We start from the raw sequence: 20277 nt of genomic DNA, 5'->3' as shown, positions 1-20277 counted from the left end.
AAGCACTTACCAATTGACAACAGAATTTTACTTTTCTGATCACTAGTGGTTCACAATCAGTTTTTAAAAATCATTTTTTGAATTTAAAGTAATAAATGGAACCCGCGGAGTGATATCAGCAGGGAGGTGGTGGAGCGGTTGGCGCAGTGGGTGACGTGAGCGCGCGGGGGGTTTCGGCGCGGTCAGACTGCCGGTAAATTCGGTGAGTCTGAGGCACAGTCCAAGGGTCCAGCGGAACGGGGCTGGCAGTGGGTGTACTGGGGGAAGGAGACGGGAGATCGAGGATTAATCCTGGCTACAGCATCGTGTCTAAACGCAGGGCTCATCTTTGGACCCCGTTGATTGGCAGTTTAGGCTAGGAGACGTTGAAATTTCCTATTGGTTTGGCTTGCTGTCAATCAGAAGGAAGCGTCTGAGGACCGGAGGCTGATTGGTCCCGAATGGTCTGTGGGTGGGTTAAGGTAAAGGTTAAAATTCAGCCGGAACTGGAAATAGGGATGACCTGATAGATGGTAGAACGGTTTGATAGGTGAGACCGAACTAAAGGCCAGAAGTAAAAGATAGTTACTAATAAATCCAATGGGGGAACTCAGGAAAACTTCTTTACCAGCAGAGTGGTTAGAATGTGGAGCTCCCTACCATAAGTAGTTGTTGGGATGAATAGTGTAGATGCATCACAAGGGAGAAAGGAATAGAAGGTTATGGTGATAGAGTGAGATGAAGAGGGGTGGAAGGAGGTTTAGTGAAGTGTAAACACCAACATAGACCAATTAGGCAGCATCACCAATTGGACATGATTAGAGAATCATGCAGCATAGAAGGTCATTCAACCTGTCATATCTTTGCTGGCTCTTCAAAAGTGCTATCCAATTTATCCTCATATCCCAGTTTTATCCCCATAATCTTGCAAATTAATCCTCTAAGGACATTTCAATTGCCTTTGGAAGTTCCTGTGGAATATGCTTTTAATATTATTTTTGGGTTGTGTATTCCCAGATCATCATATCCTCCTTTGCGGGGGGATCTTCTGATTCCCCCCCCCCACCTTTGATTTATTATTTTCATTCTATAATCTCTGGTTACTGAGCCACGTGCTAAAGGATACAAATTCCCCCTACATGCTGTATCAAAATATCTCATAATTTTTAACATCTCTATTAAATGGTCCCTTAACTTTCTCTGCTACAAGGAGAACAATCCCAGCTTCTCCAATCTCTCCACATACCAGAAGCACCTCAGCCCTGATATCATCCCGGAAAATCTTCTTTGTATCCTCTCCAAGGCTTTGATCTTCTTCCTGAAGTCTGGTGCCCCGAACTGTGCATAACATTCTATTTGACATAAGTTCAGCAACTTATTGGAGAGCTCAATTTACTTCTTCTAGTTGTACTCAATTCCTCTACAGCCAAATGGCTTTCATGTTGTTACTTGCCACAAGAAGCCAGGAAGCATTGATAAGAACTAATGGACCATCTAATCCTCCATTGTGCTTCATAATTAACTCCTCTCCCAGTTTATAGAATCCTACCAGGCCTGTGTCTGCTCTGAGGAGCATCCAATTCCTGAGAATGTCTTGGATCCAGGAGGCAGAGCTGAACCCCATAGAGAAGCTGTGTGCATCCATTTTAAAGGTAAATGTATTCATTTATTTTCAAAGGCAGGCAAATTTGGTAGTGGGAGTGAATTATATATGGTAAAACCTGATGATAAGGACATCTAGCTTTCTAAAATAAACTTCAGGTTCCTTGCTGCAGATCCGCCCACTGTCCTCAAGTTGATGTTGCTGACCAGGCAGAGCTATCTGTTTCCCAGAAAGGCTCCTGTATTCATTTGGTTCAGAACCTCAGATTACTCTCTGAGCAGCCTGACTCTTTGGGGAACAACACTCCCCAAAAAAGTACAGTCAGTGTACCTTCTCTGGATTTCTGCTCCCAGCTTCTGTTAGGATGCCTCCTTGCATATGTAATTGAGAATAAACTCCTCACGTGATCTTTCACATTAGCAGGAACCAAGTGCTTCTCTGCATTCCTGGGTCTAATTTTTTAAGGATGGAAGGAGATCTAGTTGTATACAAGTCATAAACTAAGCTCAAATTCACACGCAACATAGATGTACTCAATTGACTTTATAGGACTTAAGTTGTATTTGCACTGTCACCAGGCTGCTGTGTGTGTCACTCCCTTTTTATTCTTATCCTCACCAGGCTGTACTGGGTACTGCTCTGTTGCCTTTCAATTTAATTTGATAATCTTACAGTCCAATACCCTGGTGAGCCAAATGCACACACAATGGAGACTGCCTATGCATAGAAAGTCTGCAAGGCTTCACCTTATTAAACTCCAGCAGTACTGGTTGCACTGTGGGAATGATAGAGCCTTGTCCATTGCTAACTTTCACCTAAACCATTTTTCGATAGGATGGTGGGTTGTGTTCTTTCACTTGGAAGGGTGGAGGGAGAAGAGTATTGACTCTACATTGGGCAAACAAAAACCCCAGCTGGTTGTTTTGGATATTCTGGAGTTCAGTGATTGGCTTGGTTGACAGAAACCAATGATTTGTTTCCTCATAGTAAGGTATGTCATCCTATATCAGAAGTATCTGACTGTGAGGAACCCGTTTTTAGAAAATTTGAATTACGTTGAATTTTGGACATTCTTCCTCCTGAGACCTCTACAAATGTTATCCTTTTAAAAGAAACATTCCAATACTCCAGTCCCTGCAGGGAATTGTGTTCGTTTTATCCTGTTTTGTGTTAATGTGTGAGTGTTTGGAGGTTTGAATACCTGTTTTTTAAAAAGTGGGGAAATCGTTACACTTCTAAACTACAACTTGTATGTTAACCAGTTTTATAACTGGTTTTAAAAAAGAAGTTTATTTTATAATAAATCAATTATATTTTGTGTTTACTGAAAGAAGCCTGGTTAGAGTCTTTTTATGCTGAGAGGGACAGTATCAACAGTTAACAGTTGGCCAGTTTTGTGGGTGATTTAAACATTTAAACTATTGTTACAACCTGTGGAGAAGGGGAGCTAGAATTAACTGCGCGCTCCTCCCATCACGTCCGTAACACTGACTAATTAGTCTTTGTACGGTAGAGATTTCTAAGATCATGTAGTCTTGTTCTGCAGGTTGGTCCAATGCCTGAGCATGTGGCATTCATCATGGATGGGAATCGACGATATGCACAGAAGTGTCGAGTGGAGAGAGAGCAGGGCCACTCTCAGGGGTTTGAGAAGCTGGCTGAGGTAATAAACCACATCCATATCTCGTATTAACATCCTAAATGCTCATTTTCTTGTTGGACCATCAGATTCTTTTTTTTTTCCCCAGTCAGGTGGCAGGGATGTATCAATGGCACTTTGTGATAAATCAGACTTTCTGACTTTTGAACTCTTCTATTTTTGGGAGTCTCCCAAGCGGCAGTTTTTCCCTGGGACACGGTCTGGGTAGCTGAAATGTTGTGAAAACTATTTTTTAAAAGTTTAAACTTAAATCAGTAAAATGAAATGCCAGGGGCTCAATGCTCCCAGACAAACTTTCACAACTGCTAAAACTCATATACACTACTGACAGTTAACTGGATCTGATGCTCCTTGGAAGATATGGGGAGTTGAAATCCAAGACAACCTAGAGTAAAAAAGGTAGAAAAAACTGCAGTGCCTGGAAGGTGAGAAGCTGTGGGAACCAAGGTACTCTTGAGGTGAAGGGCTGCGAGTTGCAGCACTATTTGAAGTGATGGCAGGTTGGCTTTTTTTTTTGCAGACCCTTCGCTGGTGTTTGAACCTGAATATCCGAGAGGTGACTGTTTACGCTTTCAGTATTGAGAATTTCAAGCGCTCCAAAGAGGAAGTGGATGGGCTGATGGAACTCGCACGTCAGAAATTCACAAGACTCCTTGAGGAACAGTAGGCTTTCAGGAAATTACACCAACGTTGAATAACTACTCAGAATCTAATAATGGGTCCCTGCTGTGTCGCTCCATCACACAGCCAGAGCAATGCCGTGTGGCTGACCCTAGGACTCCACCCCCCAGATTCCCCCTTGCCTGACTGTGGGTCCCAGGACTGAGGAGAGGCAGGGGCCATCCAGTAACAATGATCCCAACAGCTCAGTGGTAAATAGCCCATTTTGTATGGTACTGACTCACCCAAACCATGAGGGAGGGCTCCAGTTCATGGACTGTACTGATGCCTGGGTCGGAGAGGGGAAATCAGCCAGCGTTTCCACTCCTGATCACTGTCCATTGACTTCTGGACTTCCTACTTAAAGCCAGAATCCTCTTCGTATCCATGTATACAGTGACAGTGCTGCAAATACCAATGATGCGAAGAGATTTCCACCACCCCTCTGTCCCCGCCCATGCAAAAGATCAAACTTCTTGATTTTCATTTTAATTTAGATTGACAAAGGGCTTCCTCATTTTCAATCCAAGCAACAGCCAATTTGTGCACAGCAAGTTCCCATAAATAACAATGTGCTAATGACCAGGTAATCTGATGTTAATCGATGTTAATTCCACTTGACCAGGACACCAGGAATAAATTCCCTGCTATTTTTCAAAATACTGCCATGGCATGGGATCTTCACATCCAGAGGGGGCAGATGGGGCCTCGGTATAAAGTCTCATCCAGAAGACAGCACCTCCAAAAGTGCAACACTTCCTCAGTACTGCACTGGAGTGTCAACCTTGATTTTTGTGCTCAAATTCTGGAGTGGGATTTGAACCCACAACCTTCTGACTCAGAAGTGAGAATGCTACCAATTTAGCCATGACTGCCAGTGTTACTGGTTGTGATTTCTCCTGGATGTTGAGTATAAAGTTCTACTGCAGGGTTTGTTGATAGTAAATTAAATGCTTTTATTTTCAATCACCAGAGAGAATTTGAAGAAACATGGTGTTTGTATCAGAGTCCTGGGAAACCTGACCCTGCTGCCTGTTGACATCCAGGAGCTGATTGCACAGGCGGTGCTAGCAACACAGAGTTACAACAAGTAAGAAGCTTTACTGTACTTTTTGTGTATGTTTGCATGTGTCTGGTGGGTGGTGGTTGAGTCGCTTACACCCAGTCCAGATGAGTGGGGCACCCTCCCCCCTCTTCCCCTCTCCCAGATGTTCCATTAACTGATCCAATGCTTTGCAGGTGTTTCCTGAATGTGTGCTTCGCCTACACCTCTCGGCATGAGATCACCAGTGCAGTTTGTGAGATGGCCCTGGGAGTGGAGGAAGGATTACTGAAACCCAGGTAATGTTACCTCCTTGCACATATTGAGGTGGGAGCTGATCTATATCAAGTCTTCAGTGAGACAGATTAATCAGTGTTGAGCCTGGGAAGTGGTTAGTCAGTGTTGAGCCTGGAAGGGGGTAAAGGAATTAATCAGTGTTGAGTCCAGGGAGGGTTTAGTCATTGTTGAGCCTTGGGAGGGACTGGTTGGTGTCTCACCCCTTGAAAATGCTATCACAGGGCAAGTTGTCCCATTGCACAGCATTAATCTAAGCCCCTTTGTGTTTCAGTGATCTTTCAGAGTCTCTACTGGGCAGGTGCCTGTACTCGAGCGACTCCCCAGACCCAGACCTGCTAATCCGCACATCTGGAGAGGTTCGGCTCAGTGATTTCTTGCTGTGGCAGGTGAGGACCTGACACTGGGTTGTTGCTTTAACCATTTATCATAAAATGCGCATCATCAATTGTACCAGTTCACAGATTTCTGCTGTAAATATATTTTGAGTTTAACAGTTGTGTGCACTGACACTCTATCTAAAGAAGTAAAACTATATCCACAAGACTGTGAGGCTGGCATTTAAGATTGATGTGTTGCTGTGAAACATGACAGGATAACTATAGAACAGGTTTGCTCAGAATTTAGAGTAAAAGCTCTATCCCCTGAAACTGAATAATATGGCTGTGGAAAGAGATTTGGACTGTGCTGAAACAACGTTGTATGATGGAGATGACGTTAAACACTAATCTCAGTGCATGAACTGATTCAAGGAAAGTGTGAACAGTTACACTCAATGCACAGCAACCCCAGCTTTAATTTTGTTGAAATAATTTTACATAATTTTTTTTTGTCATTTTAAACAATGACGTTTAAGGGACATGGGGCTGGCTTGTTTGTAAATGAGTGAGACTGGTTAAACCAGGGGAAAGCTTTTTTAATGGAACTGAAAGAAAACATAGGAATAGGAGGCGGCCAATCAGATCATAACTGATCCGTGACCTAACTCCAAATGCCCGCCTGTGCCCATCCAAATACCTTTGGTTAACAAAAATCTGTCAGTTACAGGTTTAAAATTAACAGTTGACCAACTTCCATCTACAGAAGAGAGCTCCAAACTTCTATCATCTTTTGCGTGTAAAACTGTTTCTTAATCTTAACCTAAAATTTAGAGCCGGATCTTTTAGGAGTATGTTCCCAAGTCCTAGATTCCCCATATAGCAGGAATAGTTTCTAGCTACTCCATCAGTTCCAATTAATATCTTAAAAACTTGGATCAAACCACCCCTTAACCTTCTAACTTTCAAGGAATACCCCAGTTAGTGTAATCTCTCCTCTTATTTTAACTTTTGGAGTCCAAGGTAACACTCCTGTAAATTTAGATTCCAGTCCCTCCAAGACCAATTATATCCTTACTAAGGTGTGGTGCCCAGGACAGAACGCAGTACTCTAGATGTGGTCCAATTAGGGCTTTGTATAGCTGTAGTATGACTTTTAGCCCTTGTATTCTAGTCGTCTAGATATAAAAGACAGCATGTCATATGCCCTTTCGATTATTTTTTGTACCTGTCCATGATATTTTAATGACCTCTGTACATGGAATCATAAATCTCTTTGGATTTCACTCTTTCTAACTTTTCCCCATTTAGAAAGTACCCTGGTCTATCCTTTTTAGGTCCAAAGTGGATGACCTCACATTTGTCTACTCTGAAATCTGTTTGCCACAGTTTTGCCCATTAAATTAATCTATTAACATCTCCTTGAAATTTTATGCTTCCATCTATACTGCTTACAATGGTATCTATCTTTGTTACCAGAAAACTTGTATCTGTAATTCATCCATGTTGTTAATAAATACGATCAATAGTTCAAGCCCAACATACATCCTCATGGGACACTAGTCACATCCCACCAGTTAGAGCACCTGTCCATTATTCCTACTTTCTTCTTCTGCCGCTCAGCTAATTTCCTGACTAGATCAATAACTTTAGGTAACAGTATCTTATGAGGGACTTTATCAATTGTCATCTGAAGTCCATATAAATAGCACCCATAGACATTCCCCTGTTTACTACTTTAGTCACCGCTTCAAAAATTCAATCAGGTTCATCAGGCATGACCTATCCTTTACAAATCCATGCTGGCTGTCTAGCTGAAAATTTTCAAGGTGCTCAGTCACTCTATCCTTATTTATAAACTCCAATAATTTCCTAATAACAGATATTATGTTGACTGATGTTTAATTCCTCGCTTTCACCCTGTCATCTTTCTTAAATAGCTGAGTAACAGGTGGAAATTTCCAGTCTAATAGAATGGTTCCTGAATTCAGAAAACTTTGGAAGAGTAAAGTTAGGGCATCTGCAATGCTCTCCTCTACTTCCTTTAAAACCCTGCTTGGAAGTTATCTGGTTCTGGGAATTTGTCACTTTTTTTTGATACTGTTATTTTGCTTACATTAATGTTGGTGAGTCCCTGTCCCTGATTCAGTACTGCTTTCCTTGCGATGTTCAGCATGCTATCCTTTTCCTCTACAGCAAATGTAGAAATGTACAATTAGACATTAACATCCAAAAGAAACAGAACATAAACACTTGATGTGAGACCATTCTCAGTTGTCCTGGACATGTTAGTCTGTCTTTCTTCTTCACAGGCTGAAGAGTGTTGTATGGTCCAAAATTAAACTTTGAGCAGAAAGCCATAACTTGCATTTATTCAGTATTTTATCAGATCCTCCGGACATCCCAAAGCTCTTCACTTGGTGATTTATTTTCAAAATGTTATTTAAACAAACATGACTGTCAATTTCATGTAGCAAGATCCCACAAAGAGGAATGATAAATTACCTTTCATGTGATTTGTTTTTGAAAGGTTGGTTGTGAAAGGAATGTTGCCCCAGGACACCAGGAGAACTCCTGCTCCTTGCTGAATAATGATACAAACCAAAGCATGATCAATAGAACCATAGAAATCACGGCCATTTGGCCCATTGCCCCATGCCAGTGCAGGTTCTGCAGCTGGAACTATCTAATACTATTTCCCTGTATCATTTTATATTCTTCCTGTTTGTATTGTTTCTCAGTGTCTAAGTCATTGTTTAATTAATGAACGGAGACAATGATTGTTCACCTTTGCAGACCTCTCATTCGTGCTTGGTGTTCCAGCCTGTGCTGTGGCCAGAATACTCTTTCTGGAATCTGTGTCAAGCCATCCTACAGTATCAGGTCAATCATCCTGCCCTTCAGGTGAGTGCAGCAAGCGTGTCAGGAACGTGGCACTTGGCACTAAATCTTTTTCGGGTTGGTGGGGAAGGAGTAACATTCCAGATCTGCTCTCCTGTCCTGCAGACAGTATTGAGAGGGCGGGTGATTCATTGGAAGAGGGTGCAGGGGGGCGTTGTGGTGGGCAGGACATTGGGATGACGAGCAGTAGAAATGGTACACTGAGGTTCTACTGTCTTTCTGGATCTCTCCAAGCTGCCTAAAAGCCACTGTCCAAAGCATCATCAGTCCAACAGTCAAACTACACTAGTTTTAGGCAATGGTGCCCAAAGATTAACCACGTGGACAGTGATGTGGGCTACTGATTGCAGGCTATTTCCTCAGCATTTTGCGTGTTTACCTTCATAATGATACTAATGGCATTTTAACAAGTTGAGGGTTAGTATGGGCCTAGGAACAAGCGCCTGTGAGTTTTCATGTATAGGGTGTGTTGAACTCCATAGAAGGCATTGAAGCTTTGGAATTTAACCCCCTGAGAAAGGAGGGTGAGTAGCAGCAATCTCTTTCTATGAACATATGAATTAGGAGCAGGAGTAAGCCATTCAGCCCCTCTAGCCTACTCCACCATTCAATAGGATTATGGCTGATCTGATTGTGGCCTCAACTCCACTTTCCTACATACTCCCTATACCCTTAGATTCTTGATTGACAAGGGAGTCAATCGAATTCAGCCTTAAAAATATTCAATGATCCTGCCTCCATCACTTTCTGGGGAAGAGAGTTCAACAGACTCATGATGTTCTGAAAGAAAAAAAATCTCTCATCTCTATTTTAAATGGGAGACCCATTATTTTTAAACTGTGTCCCTTAGTTCTAATCTGTCCCATAAAGGGAAACATCCTTTCAGCATCTGCCCTGTCAAGTCCCCTCAGGGTCTTATATGTTTCAATAAGATCATCTCTTATTTTCCTAAACTCGATGGATACAAGCCCAATCTGTCCAACCTTTCCTCTTAGGATAACTGATTCATTCTAGCAATCAGTTGAGTGAACCTTCTCTGAACTGCTTCAAATAAAATTAAGTCCTTTCTTAAATAAGGAGACCAAAATGTACACAGTACTCCAGATGTGGTCTCACCAATACCCCATACAACTGTAGCAAAACCTCCCTACTTTTATTTTCCATTCCTCTTGCAATAAACAACAATATTCCATTTGCCTTCCTAATCACTTGCTGTATTGGCATACTAACCTTTTGTGATTCATGTACCAGGACATCCAGATCCCTCTGTACCTCAAAGTTCTGCAGTCTCCCCCCATTTAAATAATACGCTGCTTTTTTATTCTTCCTGCCAAAGCGGACAAGTTCATATTTTCCCACATTGTACTCCATCTGCCAAATTTTTGCCCATTCACTTAACCTATCTATATCCCTTTGCAGATTCCTCTTCACAACTTACTTTCTTACCTATCTTTGTGTCATCAACAAATTTAGCAACCATATAATTGATCCCATCATTCAAGTCATTAATATAGATTGTAGATAGTTGAGGGTCCAGCACTGATCCCTGTGGCACTCCACTCATTTTATCTTGCCAACTCAAAAGTGACCCATTTATACCTACTCATTGTTTCCTGTTGGTTAACCAATCCTCTCTCCATGCTAATATGTTACCCCCTACACCACGAGCTCTTACTTTGTGTAGTAACCTTTGATATGGCACCTTGTCAGATGCCTTCTGGAAATCTAAGTACACTGCATCCACAGGTTTCCCATTATCCATGTTGCTTGGTACTCGCTCAAAGAACTCTAATAAATTAGTCAAACATGATTTCCCCTTCACAAAACCATGCTGACTCTGCCTGATTGCATTGAGATTTTATAAGTGCCCTGCTATAACCTCCTTATTATTGATTCTAGCATTTTCCCTATGACAGATGTTAAACTAACTGGCCTGTAGCTTCCTGTTTTCTGTCTCCTTCCTACCTGGAATAGAGGAGTTTTATTCACTATTTTTCAATCTGATGGCACCTTTCCGGAATCTAGGAAATTTTGGAAAACTGAAACAAATGCACCTTCTAACTTAGCAATGACGTTGTCCTGTTGGTAAGCAAGCAATGGTTATAAGGATTTCTACTGTATAACAAAATTGTTGTCAATTGTAGTAATTTTACAATGAAAGTAGAAAATGATGGAAATACATAGCTGGTCCATCACCATCTGTAATAAGGAGACAGGTTAATATTTTGGATGTTAATCCTTCCAGTATTTTCTGTTTTTATTTGAAAGTTCCAGCATTGGCAGGTTTTTTTTCTTTCTAGTTTGCATTGTATCCACACAAATATGTTATCCCCTACATCATGAGCAAATTAGGTTAAGGGATAAGGCAGTAGAGATGCAGTGGCAGATATTTAAGGATATATTTCATAACGCTCAGCAAAAATAAGTTTCAGCTGGAAAGAAATACTCTTGGGGAAGGACGTACCATCCATGGTTAACTAAGTAAGTTAAAGATAGTATCAAATGGAAAGGAAAAAAACGTATAATTCCACAAAGATTAGTGGCAAGTTAGAAGATTGGACAGAATATAAAAAACAGCAAAGAATGGCTTTAAAAAAAAAAAGAGGGAGAAATTAGAGTACTAGAGAAAGCTAGAGGACCAATGTTAACTTTACTTACTCTTTTACTTTCTAAATACCCTTTTTATATTCCTAGCTAGCTTTCTCTAGTGCTCTAATTTTCCCTCTTTTTTAAGCCATTCTTTGCTGTTTGCTAAATTTGCAGATGACACAAAGATAGGTAGGAAAGTATGTTGAGAAGAGGACCTAAGGAGGTTGCAGACAGATACAGATAGGTTGAGTGTGGGCAAAAATCTGGCAGATGGAGTATAATGTGGGAAAATGTGAAGTTGACTTTGGCAGGAAGAATAAAAAAGCAGTGTATTACTTAAACAGAGAACGACTGCAGAATTGCGAGGTGCAGAGGGATCTGGGTGTTCTCATGCATGAGTCACAAAAATATAGTATGCACACAGCAAGTAATCAGAAGGCTAATGGAATGCTATCCTTTATTACGAGAGGAATTGAACATAAAATTAAAGATGTTATGCTTCAATTATACAGGGCATTGGTGAGACCACATCTCAAATACTGTGTGCAATTTTTGTCTCCTTATTTAAGGAAACATGTAAATGCATTGGAAACGGTCCACAGGAGGTTTACTAGACTGATACCTGGAATGAGCGGGTTGTCTTATGAGGAAAGGTTGGACAGACTGGGCTTGTTTCCACTGGAGTTTAGAAGAGTGAGAGGTGGCTTGATTGAAGTATATAAGGTCCTGAATGGTCTAGACAAGGTGGATGCAGAAAGAATGTTTCCTCTAGTGGGTGAGTCCAGAACTAGAGGGCATTGTTTTAAAATTAGAGGTCGCCCATTTAGGACAGAAATGAGAATTCTTTTCCCGGAGGGTTGTGCGACTTCGGAACTCTCTGCCTCAGAAGGCAGTGGAGGCAGGGTCACTGAATATTTTGTAAGGCAGAGGTAGATTCTTGTTAGGCAAGGGAATCAAAGGTTATCAGGGGTAGATGGGAATGTGGAATTCAAAACAAACAGATCAACCATGACCTTATTGAATGGTGGAGCAGGCCCGAGGGGCCGAATGGTCTATTTTTGCTCCTGGTTCATAATTTCATCTGAAATTTCCCAGTTCACTTTAGCCAGCTCTGTCATCTTACCCTCATAGTTGCCCTTATTTAAATTCAAAACACGAGTCTTAGACCCAGAATTCTTTCCCTCGAACTGAATGCCAAATTCAATCACGTTATGATCACTGCTACCTCGGGGTGCCTTTACTATGAGGTCATTAATTAATCTTGTCTTGTTGCAAATTACCAGATCTAGAATAGCCTGCTCTCTGGTTGGCTCTAGCACATGCTGCTCTAAGAAATTGTCCCAAAAAGAGTCTATGGACTCATCTTCCAGGCTACCTTTGCCAATCTGATTTGCCCAATCTATATATAGATTAAAATCACCCATGATTATTGCCATATCTTTCTCACAAGCCCCCCATTATTTTTTCCTGTATACTCTGCCCTACAGTGTGGCTAATTTAGTACGCACAAATTTTTGTAGCGTCCAATCCGAGTGTTTACGTGGCTCGTCCACGTTGTCTCTTAACTCCAGGAAACCACATCCATGGGCAGTGAGGAAACCGCAACCGAGGGCAGTGACTCAGGTGGGAGCGGAGCTCTGGTAAATTGGTCTTGATTTTCAGCATGAAGCAAACATAAATTTAGGCAAGCGTAGAAGTTCGTCACCTAGGTATTGATGAAACTGGGAAGCCGATCACATGGTTAGTGGTCCGGAGACCCACCCTGAATTACATCATTTGAAAGTGCCACCTTTATTAATTAATTTTACATTAACCCAACAGCATTGGCTAACATAGTTATAATTAACGCCGTGTAACAACTATCTATACAGTAAAACAGGTAAAACCCACCACCATTATGCCAGACTATACAGGTTCATTTAACCCTTATGTACAAATTGTCCACCTTACCCGCCTATCGGGGATCAGGTGTTGGACTTCCCACCCTGGAGACATACAATACCCATCTCGTGGAGTCTCTCTGTCCTTCATCTTGGGTCTTGTGACATCTCTTCGGGTGGTCTCTTTCGGTCGCTCCTCTGACTACTGGTCTCCAAAGATTTGCAACAGTTCCAATGTCAGGGAGATCGTCAGTCTCGAAACAAGCTGGGCGAAGGATTTGTACTTCTCGATCTTCAGGAAACTCATGAGGTCGTCGTTCTTGTCGAGCCACTTCCCTCTCGCACCCATGACGAATCCGAAGTATTTTACTGACACGCCGCCGGTCAGTTCCAGTATCTCCTTCTCAAGGTGTTTATACTTATGCTCTTTTTCGGCCCAAGCTTTTTCCAGTGAGTCATTATTGTTTTCAAAGCGTACTGTCACATCCACCACCGCGACTACTCCGTCTTTGACCAGGACTAGATCTAGTTTCCAAAGGGACCCGTCTTTTCCGAAGAGCCTTGGTTCTAGGTGAGATGTCCAGCCGTATTTGGCGATGAACTGCTGTAGGCGGTCCAGGATTTTATTGTGTCTTTTGATTCTAGCATTTTTCACAAACGGACAGCTGCCGGAGATGTGAGCCAGTGACTCGAAGGGGGCCTCACATCTCCTACAGGATTTGTTATGATGATGTCTACCTCTGTTTAGGGTGGATCTCGTCGGGTAGAGATTGCACCGCAGAAGCAAACTATTGATGAGTCTGGATTGCTTTAAGTTGAAACACGTTTTTATCCAGGAATTAGAAGCATTGTCGTTTTTGTAGTACTTGACGCCAGTTCCTTGGCATTGGAGGTCGGCCCACTTTGAATATTCAACCTCCCTCCAAGCCTCGTATCTATTAATGGGTTTGGGCCTTCGGTTAGCATCAGCCCATCCCATCTGGATAGCGAATTGTTCCAGGCTACCATCGTCATTCGCCCCACTCGGACCTCCACTATCCGTAAGGGCTTCTTCGATCTCCCTGAGTACTTTGAGGTTCCTCAGGGATTCGATTGTTTGTTTATTGTCAATTCCACAGAATTCAAACGAGGCCTCTATCGCCCCGTCCGGCGAGCTCTCCAACGCCTCTAATTTTCGGATGATAGCGGACGGAATCTGGACTTCAAGCCTAGGCATGCCTAGTCCTCCATTCCTGTTGCTGCTGTATAGTAGACCATCCGTCGTATGTGGCGGAAGGTGTAAAATTTCTTTGGTTCCGTTTTTGATATAATGGTCCAGTTTAATTAATGTATTTTGTGACACCTCTGCGAGGATCAGGTGAAAATATATCCGGGGTATCATGTGTGTTTTGAGGATTTCAATCCTCTGGATAGGCCGAAGAGCTGCCTTCTTCAGATTCTCTATCCACATTGCGATTCTGGGTCCCCATTGCTCCTCAGCCACTCCTGCCCATTGTTAGGGGCTTATAAACTACTCTCACAAATAACTTCCTACCTTTACTATTTCTTATCTGTACCAAAACTGATTCTACATCCTTATCTTTAGAACTAAAGTCATCTCCCTCTATTGTACTAATGTTATCCTTAATTAATAGAACTACCCCTCCACCTTTTCCTAGCTTCCTGTCCTCCCGAAATGTCATGTACCCATGAATATTCAGGTCCCAGCCTTTGTCATCTTGCAGCCATATCTCTGTAATGGCTATCAGATCATGCATATTTATTTCTATTTGAGCTGTCAATTCATTTGTTTTGCTACAAATATTAAGTGCTTTCAGATACATTGTCTTTTTACCATTTTTGAAACCTTTGGCCTTAACTGCTGACGCACTGTTTAAGTTTGTATGCTCTGTCTTTTCCTGCCACGCTCTGATTATCAATTCTCTTATTGTTACCTTGCTCTCTTGCCTTGTCTTCTCTCGTTAATTGATCACAGCTTCCCACACTTGATCCCTGTCCCCACTATTTAGCTTAAAGCCCTCTCTACCGCCCTAGCTATACGACTCGCCAGAACACTGGTTTCAGCCTGGCTCAGAAGAAGACAATCCCAACGGTACGGCTCCCACTTTCCTAGTACTGGTGCCAGTGCCCCATGAATCGAAACCCATTTCTCCTTCGTCAGTATTTGAGCCAGGCATTCAGTTCTTTAATCTTATTTACCCTCTGCCAATTTGCTCGTGGCTTAGGTAATAATCCAGTATTTATTACCTTTGATGTTCTGCTTTTTAAATTTAGCCTCTAACTGCCCATACCCCCTAAGTAGAATCTCTTTCTTAGTCCTACCTATGTCATTGTACCTATATGGACCACGACCATTGGATTCTCCCCTTCTCACTGCAGGTTTCTCACCAGCCCAGAGCAGATACTCCAAACCCTGGCACCAGGCAGGCAACACAGCCTTCTGGACTGTCGCTCTCGGCTGTGTTTAAAGAACTGTGTCCATCCCCCGACTATACTGTCCCCCACTACAACCACATTCCTATTTACTTCACCTGCCCCTCCCCCACTTCAATGGTCTTGTGTACATGGTCAGTTCGCTCACCTACCCTGCAGCCTCCACTTTCATCCATACAGGTTGCAAGCATTTTGAACCTGTTGGATAGTTGCAAAGGCTGAGGCTCCTCCACTTCTACCTTTTGGGTCTCCATACCTGCCTGACATGCAGTCACACCTTCCTGTCCCTGACCAAATCAGAAGACCCTATCCTAAGGGGTGTGACTGCCTCCTGGTACAAACTGTCCAGGTAACTTCCCCCCTACCTGATGTGTCTGTGTCTGCAGTTTGGCCTCCAGCTCTGTGACTCTAAGCCAAAGCTCCTTAAGCTGCAGACACTTATTACAGATGTGGATGACACCAGTGTGCAGAAACTCCCACACACTGCAGCTGCAACACATCACCTGCCTTGCCATCTTTATTATGTGTTAATTTACTAATTTTCTTAGTTATTTTATAACTAATAAATGCTGTCACTCCCATTAACCTTTACTACTACTAGTAAACCTTACTACAACTAATAAAACCTTACAATTACTAATAAATTACACGAGTTTTGAAGATATTTTCCTGTGATGTCTCTCAGATTTTGATTTCTCTCAGAACTTTCACCCCACTCTGGAGCCATAGACTGGACTGGATTGGATAGCTCTTCTAGGTGCTGCTGACTGCTTCTGGGGCCTTTCTTTGCCCGCTCTTCTAGGTGCTGCTCACTGCCTCCGGGTCATCTTTTCGCCTGCTCCTGGGATGGAGCTGTCTGAGTTGCTCTTTGCTGGATAGCTGGCTCCCTTATTCCAATCCCTGTAAGATTTACAAGAAATGTTCCTGCTAAGATACATGGGTGTGTGGCAGCGCAAAACAGTGCAATGGGACTACATACTGAAAGATCTGTCCATGCACAAAGACTATGTGTTAGAGAGAATGTTGATGACAAGCTGTCCTTTAAATATGCAACTGCTGCTCACTAGATCAATGTAATGGCTTAGGAGCAGACTTAACCAGCATATATGAACCAATGTTAAATATGCTGACCTGTGTATTGATCTGTGTGTGTTAACTTAAACTGATTAGTCTTTTATTTTACAGAAAGCAAAGTTGTTACATGAGGCAGCGTGTCGGCGTCAGCAGGTGGAGGCAGATCTCACCTGTGTGCAGGAGCTGGAGCAGTTGGGCACAGTGGGGGAGATGGGAGGCACAGAGTGCAACCAGGAACTGATCCTAAAGTACAGCAGAGAACGAGAGGAGAGAGTTTCCAACTTCGTGCAGAGGCTAGAGAACAAGCGGAGGAAATTCCTCACTGACCTGGTGCAGGGCTCTGCACCGTTTCTACGTGTTTAGGGGACAGGGGCTGCACAGCTCGAACAGCAGGGTGAGAATCATCATGTGACCAAGTGATAAATCTGTAGCAGGTGTTTTGTGGTGTTATTGGTTGTCACTAATCAAGACTGTTCCAATGCCTGTTAAATTCAACCAGCAAGTGCTGGATTCAAGGTCTCCTTGCTCTCTCAGTTTCTGCCTGCTGGGTTTCTCACTCTGACGTGAGCTAGTTAAATGCAGCTGTCCGCAGATGTATGTGCCAGGTGGGAATACAGAACTGCCCATGTTTGGATGCTGCACTTTGCATAATGTTGTGAAAGTGATGTCCACTGATGTGGACTTGATCATATTTGAGTTGTGAAGTCTCCGGTGCAAATGGGAATCATGTAGTCGCTGCAGTCTTCTCTGCTAACCTGGTGCCAAGGATAAAGCATGGTAGCATTCTGTCCCTCTATGGGGGGGCTTTAACCTCTGACAGTTTGGCACTGGGACTACAATCTACAGCCAGCACTCTGAGAGACTCTGCTGGCAGGGGCAGCAGTCTGACTGCCACCAGCAGTACTCTGACATCTGCTGGCAGTGCATATCCAGGTTTCCTATTCCTGATCACTGTCCATTAACCATTGAATGATGTGCATCTGTGGACAGAATAGAGTTCAGCTGTGTCCCCTCCAAAGTTGAATGATCAGTTGACACACATTGTCTGGGCTCCCACGTTAGGAACAGGCACAAGTGAGAAACCAGTGATTGTTGAACTGTTATTGAGAGCCAGGACTGCTGAGAGAGGCAGTTGCTGAAAAAGCCTATTGTTCCCATGCAATGGAGATCATTCTTCAATAAGATGCTTGAACTTCTGAACATGGGCAATGTTTGAAATGGATCCTGTGGGATGTGTGAGGGCAAAGTATTTCCCGCAGTTATATACAAACCCTGTGTATGAATTTTGATGTAAGGAGTGTTTCCAGTTTAGTGAATCAAAGTGTCATTCTATGGATCACTGTTGAATCCAGCTGCGGAATAGCCTTTGCCCTCAATGTCTGTCGGTCTAATCTGTCAGTTCTGAGATAAATACCTCACCTGAATAATATAAAACAACACTTTGTAAGAGGTTTGAATGGCTACATTTTGTGTTTTGTATTTGTGTTTTTGCTAGATAATAAATGCACAGTAGTGTGGACCATTTACTTCGGAAGAATGTAGGTATGCCATTTGATTTCCCCAATCTGGGGAAGGAGGATATTGGTCTAGGTGAATCCATCTCAGAAAAGACCCCAGACTGATCACAGAGTGACCCTGTCCTGTACTGATCACAGACTGATCCAGAACTTCAGTTGTGGACTGGCTTCAGCTTAAAGAGGTTCATGAATCAGGAGGTATTTCCTGGGGTCACAGATTTAAGTTGTGGAATCAGATTCTTTTGAGTGGGATTAAAAGATAAACCACAAACATGTAATAACAGGCCCATCAGCATCTGAACAGGCAACCACTACCAGCCTTTTAATATTCTGATGAATGTATGCTGAAATTGTTAACCATTCTTAGGCTGTGTATTCCACCACATCCTGTTTAGATTTCTGCTACATGCACTCAGTGCTGCGAGTTGAGGCTCGTGAGTTCAATGTTTTCCTTACTTGCCTACATGCTGTCTCCCCATTTGCCTCATAAGTACTGATTAAATCTGTGTTCATGTGGCATTTGCTTGTTCAGTTATTTAGGATAAAAACAAAGGTAATGTGATCCTGACCCTGGAACTTTGCTCAACTGCCTTAGTGAATCCTCTGCCATTGGCCTCACCATTTTCTAATCAACAATCTGTGGGAAGTAGTTAGAATGAAATGTCAACTTTATTGATCTGTTGTGCCTAATCTAGCAGATAAACTAATTACCAACATATTGTCTGAGATAAGATTCAAGGGAACTGTACCCCAGGTAGAGCCAGCACCCACAGGAACCCCAGTGAGAGCCACTGGACCTGGGCTATGGTGGGGAGTGGAGTGCTTTCTCATTTTCTGCAGCTCCTGGAAGGGCCAAAATTCTTGTCTTTAAAGAGACAGTGACATTTTTGTCAATCTGCTGTGAGGGGACAAAGACCTCACTGTATATTTTTATAATCTATATATAGAAATCCTCATAAACGGGAGAGACAAAGTGAGAGCTGGCAGTTCAAAGGGAGAGAGAGACCAGACAGCTGGGGGTTTAGAGGAAAAATTCTCTCTACCCAGTAGCTCCCCCTATCCCTCTAACCCAGAATCACTCTCTGAGGCCTTTAGTATTGCTAGATTCATTCCCAAATTCGAATAGAGTGATGTGGAGCCATTTTTTGCCACTTTTGAGAAAGTAGCAGGACAGATAAAATGGCCATCTGGACATTTTTAATTCAAGGGCAGCTGGCAGGGAGAGCCCAAGAGATCTGCTTCATGCGGATCCCTGATGTGTCCATGAATTATGAGCAGACCAAGGCTGTCATCCTAAATGTCTACGAGTTAGTCGCAAAGGCATATCAGCATTTCCGGAATGCTTGTAAGAAGCCCACGCAAATCTACATCAAGTTTGAACAGCTGAAGCGAATCGCATTCGACTGATGGGTAAGGTCCCTAAGAATCCCATGCACCTATGAGGGGTTGCGTGAGCTGGTATTGTAGGAATTCAAAAACTGCTTACCATCCAATCTGCGGATGCACTTAGAGGGGCAGAGAATCTTCATAGCTAGGGATCCAACTGTCACAGCAGACAGCTATGATCTCATCCATAGGCCTGGAAACTCAGGCAGACCCTTTCCAAACCATTCCCATGAGCATTGGAAAGACAAGCAGGGTGATCTAGATAGGAAAAGCCCCCCACCCAGAAAAGAAAACACAAAGGAGGGTGCCAGAAACCCTCCTGCAGCCTGGTGTGTTCTTATTGCAATAAAAAGACCATTCCAGACCCAAGTGCTGGAGATTGCGAGGGAAGCCTGTAGGTCTAATAGGGCTCCATATGAATAGGCCCCCAAAGGACACCCCATGGGTAGTGCAGCAAAGCAGGCAGAGACTCTTGCTACAGAAACTTACCCCTTGGAGACCATGAGACTGTATGTGTCTAAACAGGAGAAACTCCCAGAGAGCTTTCAGAGTTTTGTCCTTTCAGGAACAGTGTCCCCCTACCCGTCCCAAAATGTAAGCAAGCCCATTGTACTGTGGGACACGGGCCGCTCAGTCCTTAATCTTGGATGGAAACCTAAGCCTACACCGCCCTCCTCCCCCTGCACCCCCCAAGTACTCCCTGAAAGCCAAAGCACTGATCAGTGGCGTGGGAGGAGGATCTGTGTTTGCACCCCTCCATTGAGCCCACCTAACGTGTTACCTTGTTTCAGACCCAGGAATTGTCCCTTAGCTACCAGTAGCAGGAATTGCTTTCCTCCTTGGAAACAATTCGGCTGGTAGCAAGGCGTTAGTCAGAGAAAGAAAAGAGGCCCATGTCAGCCTGCAGAAACCTGCAGGAGAGCATAAAGCCTTGGAAGGTCC

At 43.0% G+C, this 20277-nt stretch overlaps 1 protein-coding gene across 3 annotated transcripts; it reads left to right on the top strand.

Moving 5' to 3' along the window:
• The first annotated feature begins 131 nt into the window (after positions 1–131).
• On the top strand, positions 132–17881 carry dhdds (dehydrodolichyl diphosphate synthase). Of its 3 annotated transcripts, none has more exons than XM_078567239.1 (9): positions 132–202; positions 1514–1631; positions 3129–3245; positions 3763–3905; positions 4876–4992; positions 5142–5243; positions 5513–5627; positions 8352–8459; positions 16544–17881. In XM_078567239.1, exons 2-9 carry the CDS (start codon positions 1569–1571, stop codon positions 16793–16795), a joined length of 1017 nt encoding a protein of 338 aa, XP_078423365.1. In that variant the 5' UTR covers positions 132–202; positions 1514–1568; the 3' UTR covers positions 16796–17881. The 3 variants fall into 3 exon arrangements, with proteins under 3 accessions (XP_078423365.1, XP_078423367.1, XP_078423366.1); XM_078567241.1 differs by lacking the exon at positions 132–202 and adding an exon at positions 209–354; XM_078567240.1 differs by lacking the exon at positions 132–202 and adding an exon at positions 460–529.
• The last annotated feature ends 2396 nt before the right edge of the window (positions 17882–20277 follow it).

The sequence above is a fragment of the Cetorhinus maximus genome, chromosome 21 (assembly GCF_964194155.1).
Source record: "Cetorhinus maximus chromosome 21, sCetMax3.hap1.1, whole genome shotgun sequence".
Lineage (NCBI taxonomy): Eukaryota > Metazoa > Chordata > Chondrichthyes > Lamniformes > Cetorhinidae > Cetorhinus > Cetorhinus maximus.
This window is presented reverse-complemented; position numbering and strand designations above follow the sequence as displayed.

Excerpts from the sequence above, each read along its gene's own strand:
- dhdds (XM_078567239.1), top strand. The coding sequence starts at position 1,569 with ATGTCTTGGATCCAGGAGGCAGAGCTGAACCCCATAGAGAAGCTGTGT. Across the intron at positions 3,246-3,762 it reads GGTTTGAGAAGCTGGCTGAG|ACCCTTCGCTGGTGTTTGAA; the intron begins GTAATAAACCAC and ends TTTTTTTTGCAG. Across the intron at positions 5,244-5,512 it reads GAAGGATTACTGAAACCCAG|TGATCTTTCAGAGTCTCTAC; the intron begins GTAATGTTACCT and ends TTTGTGTTTCAG.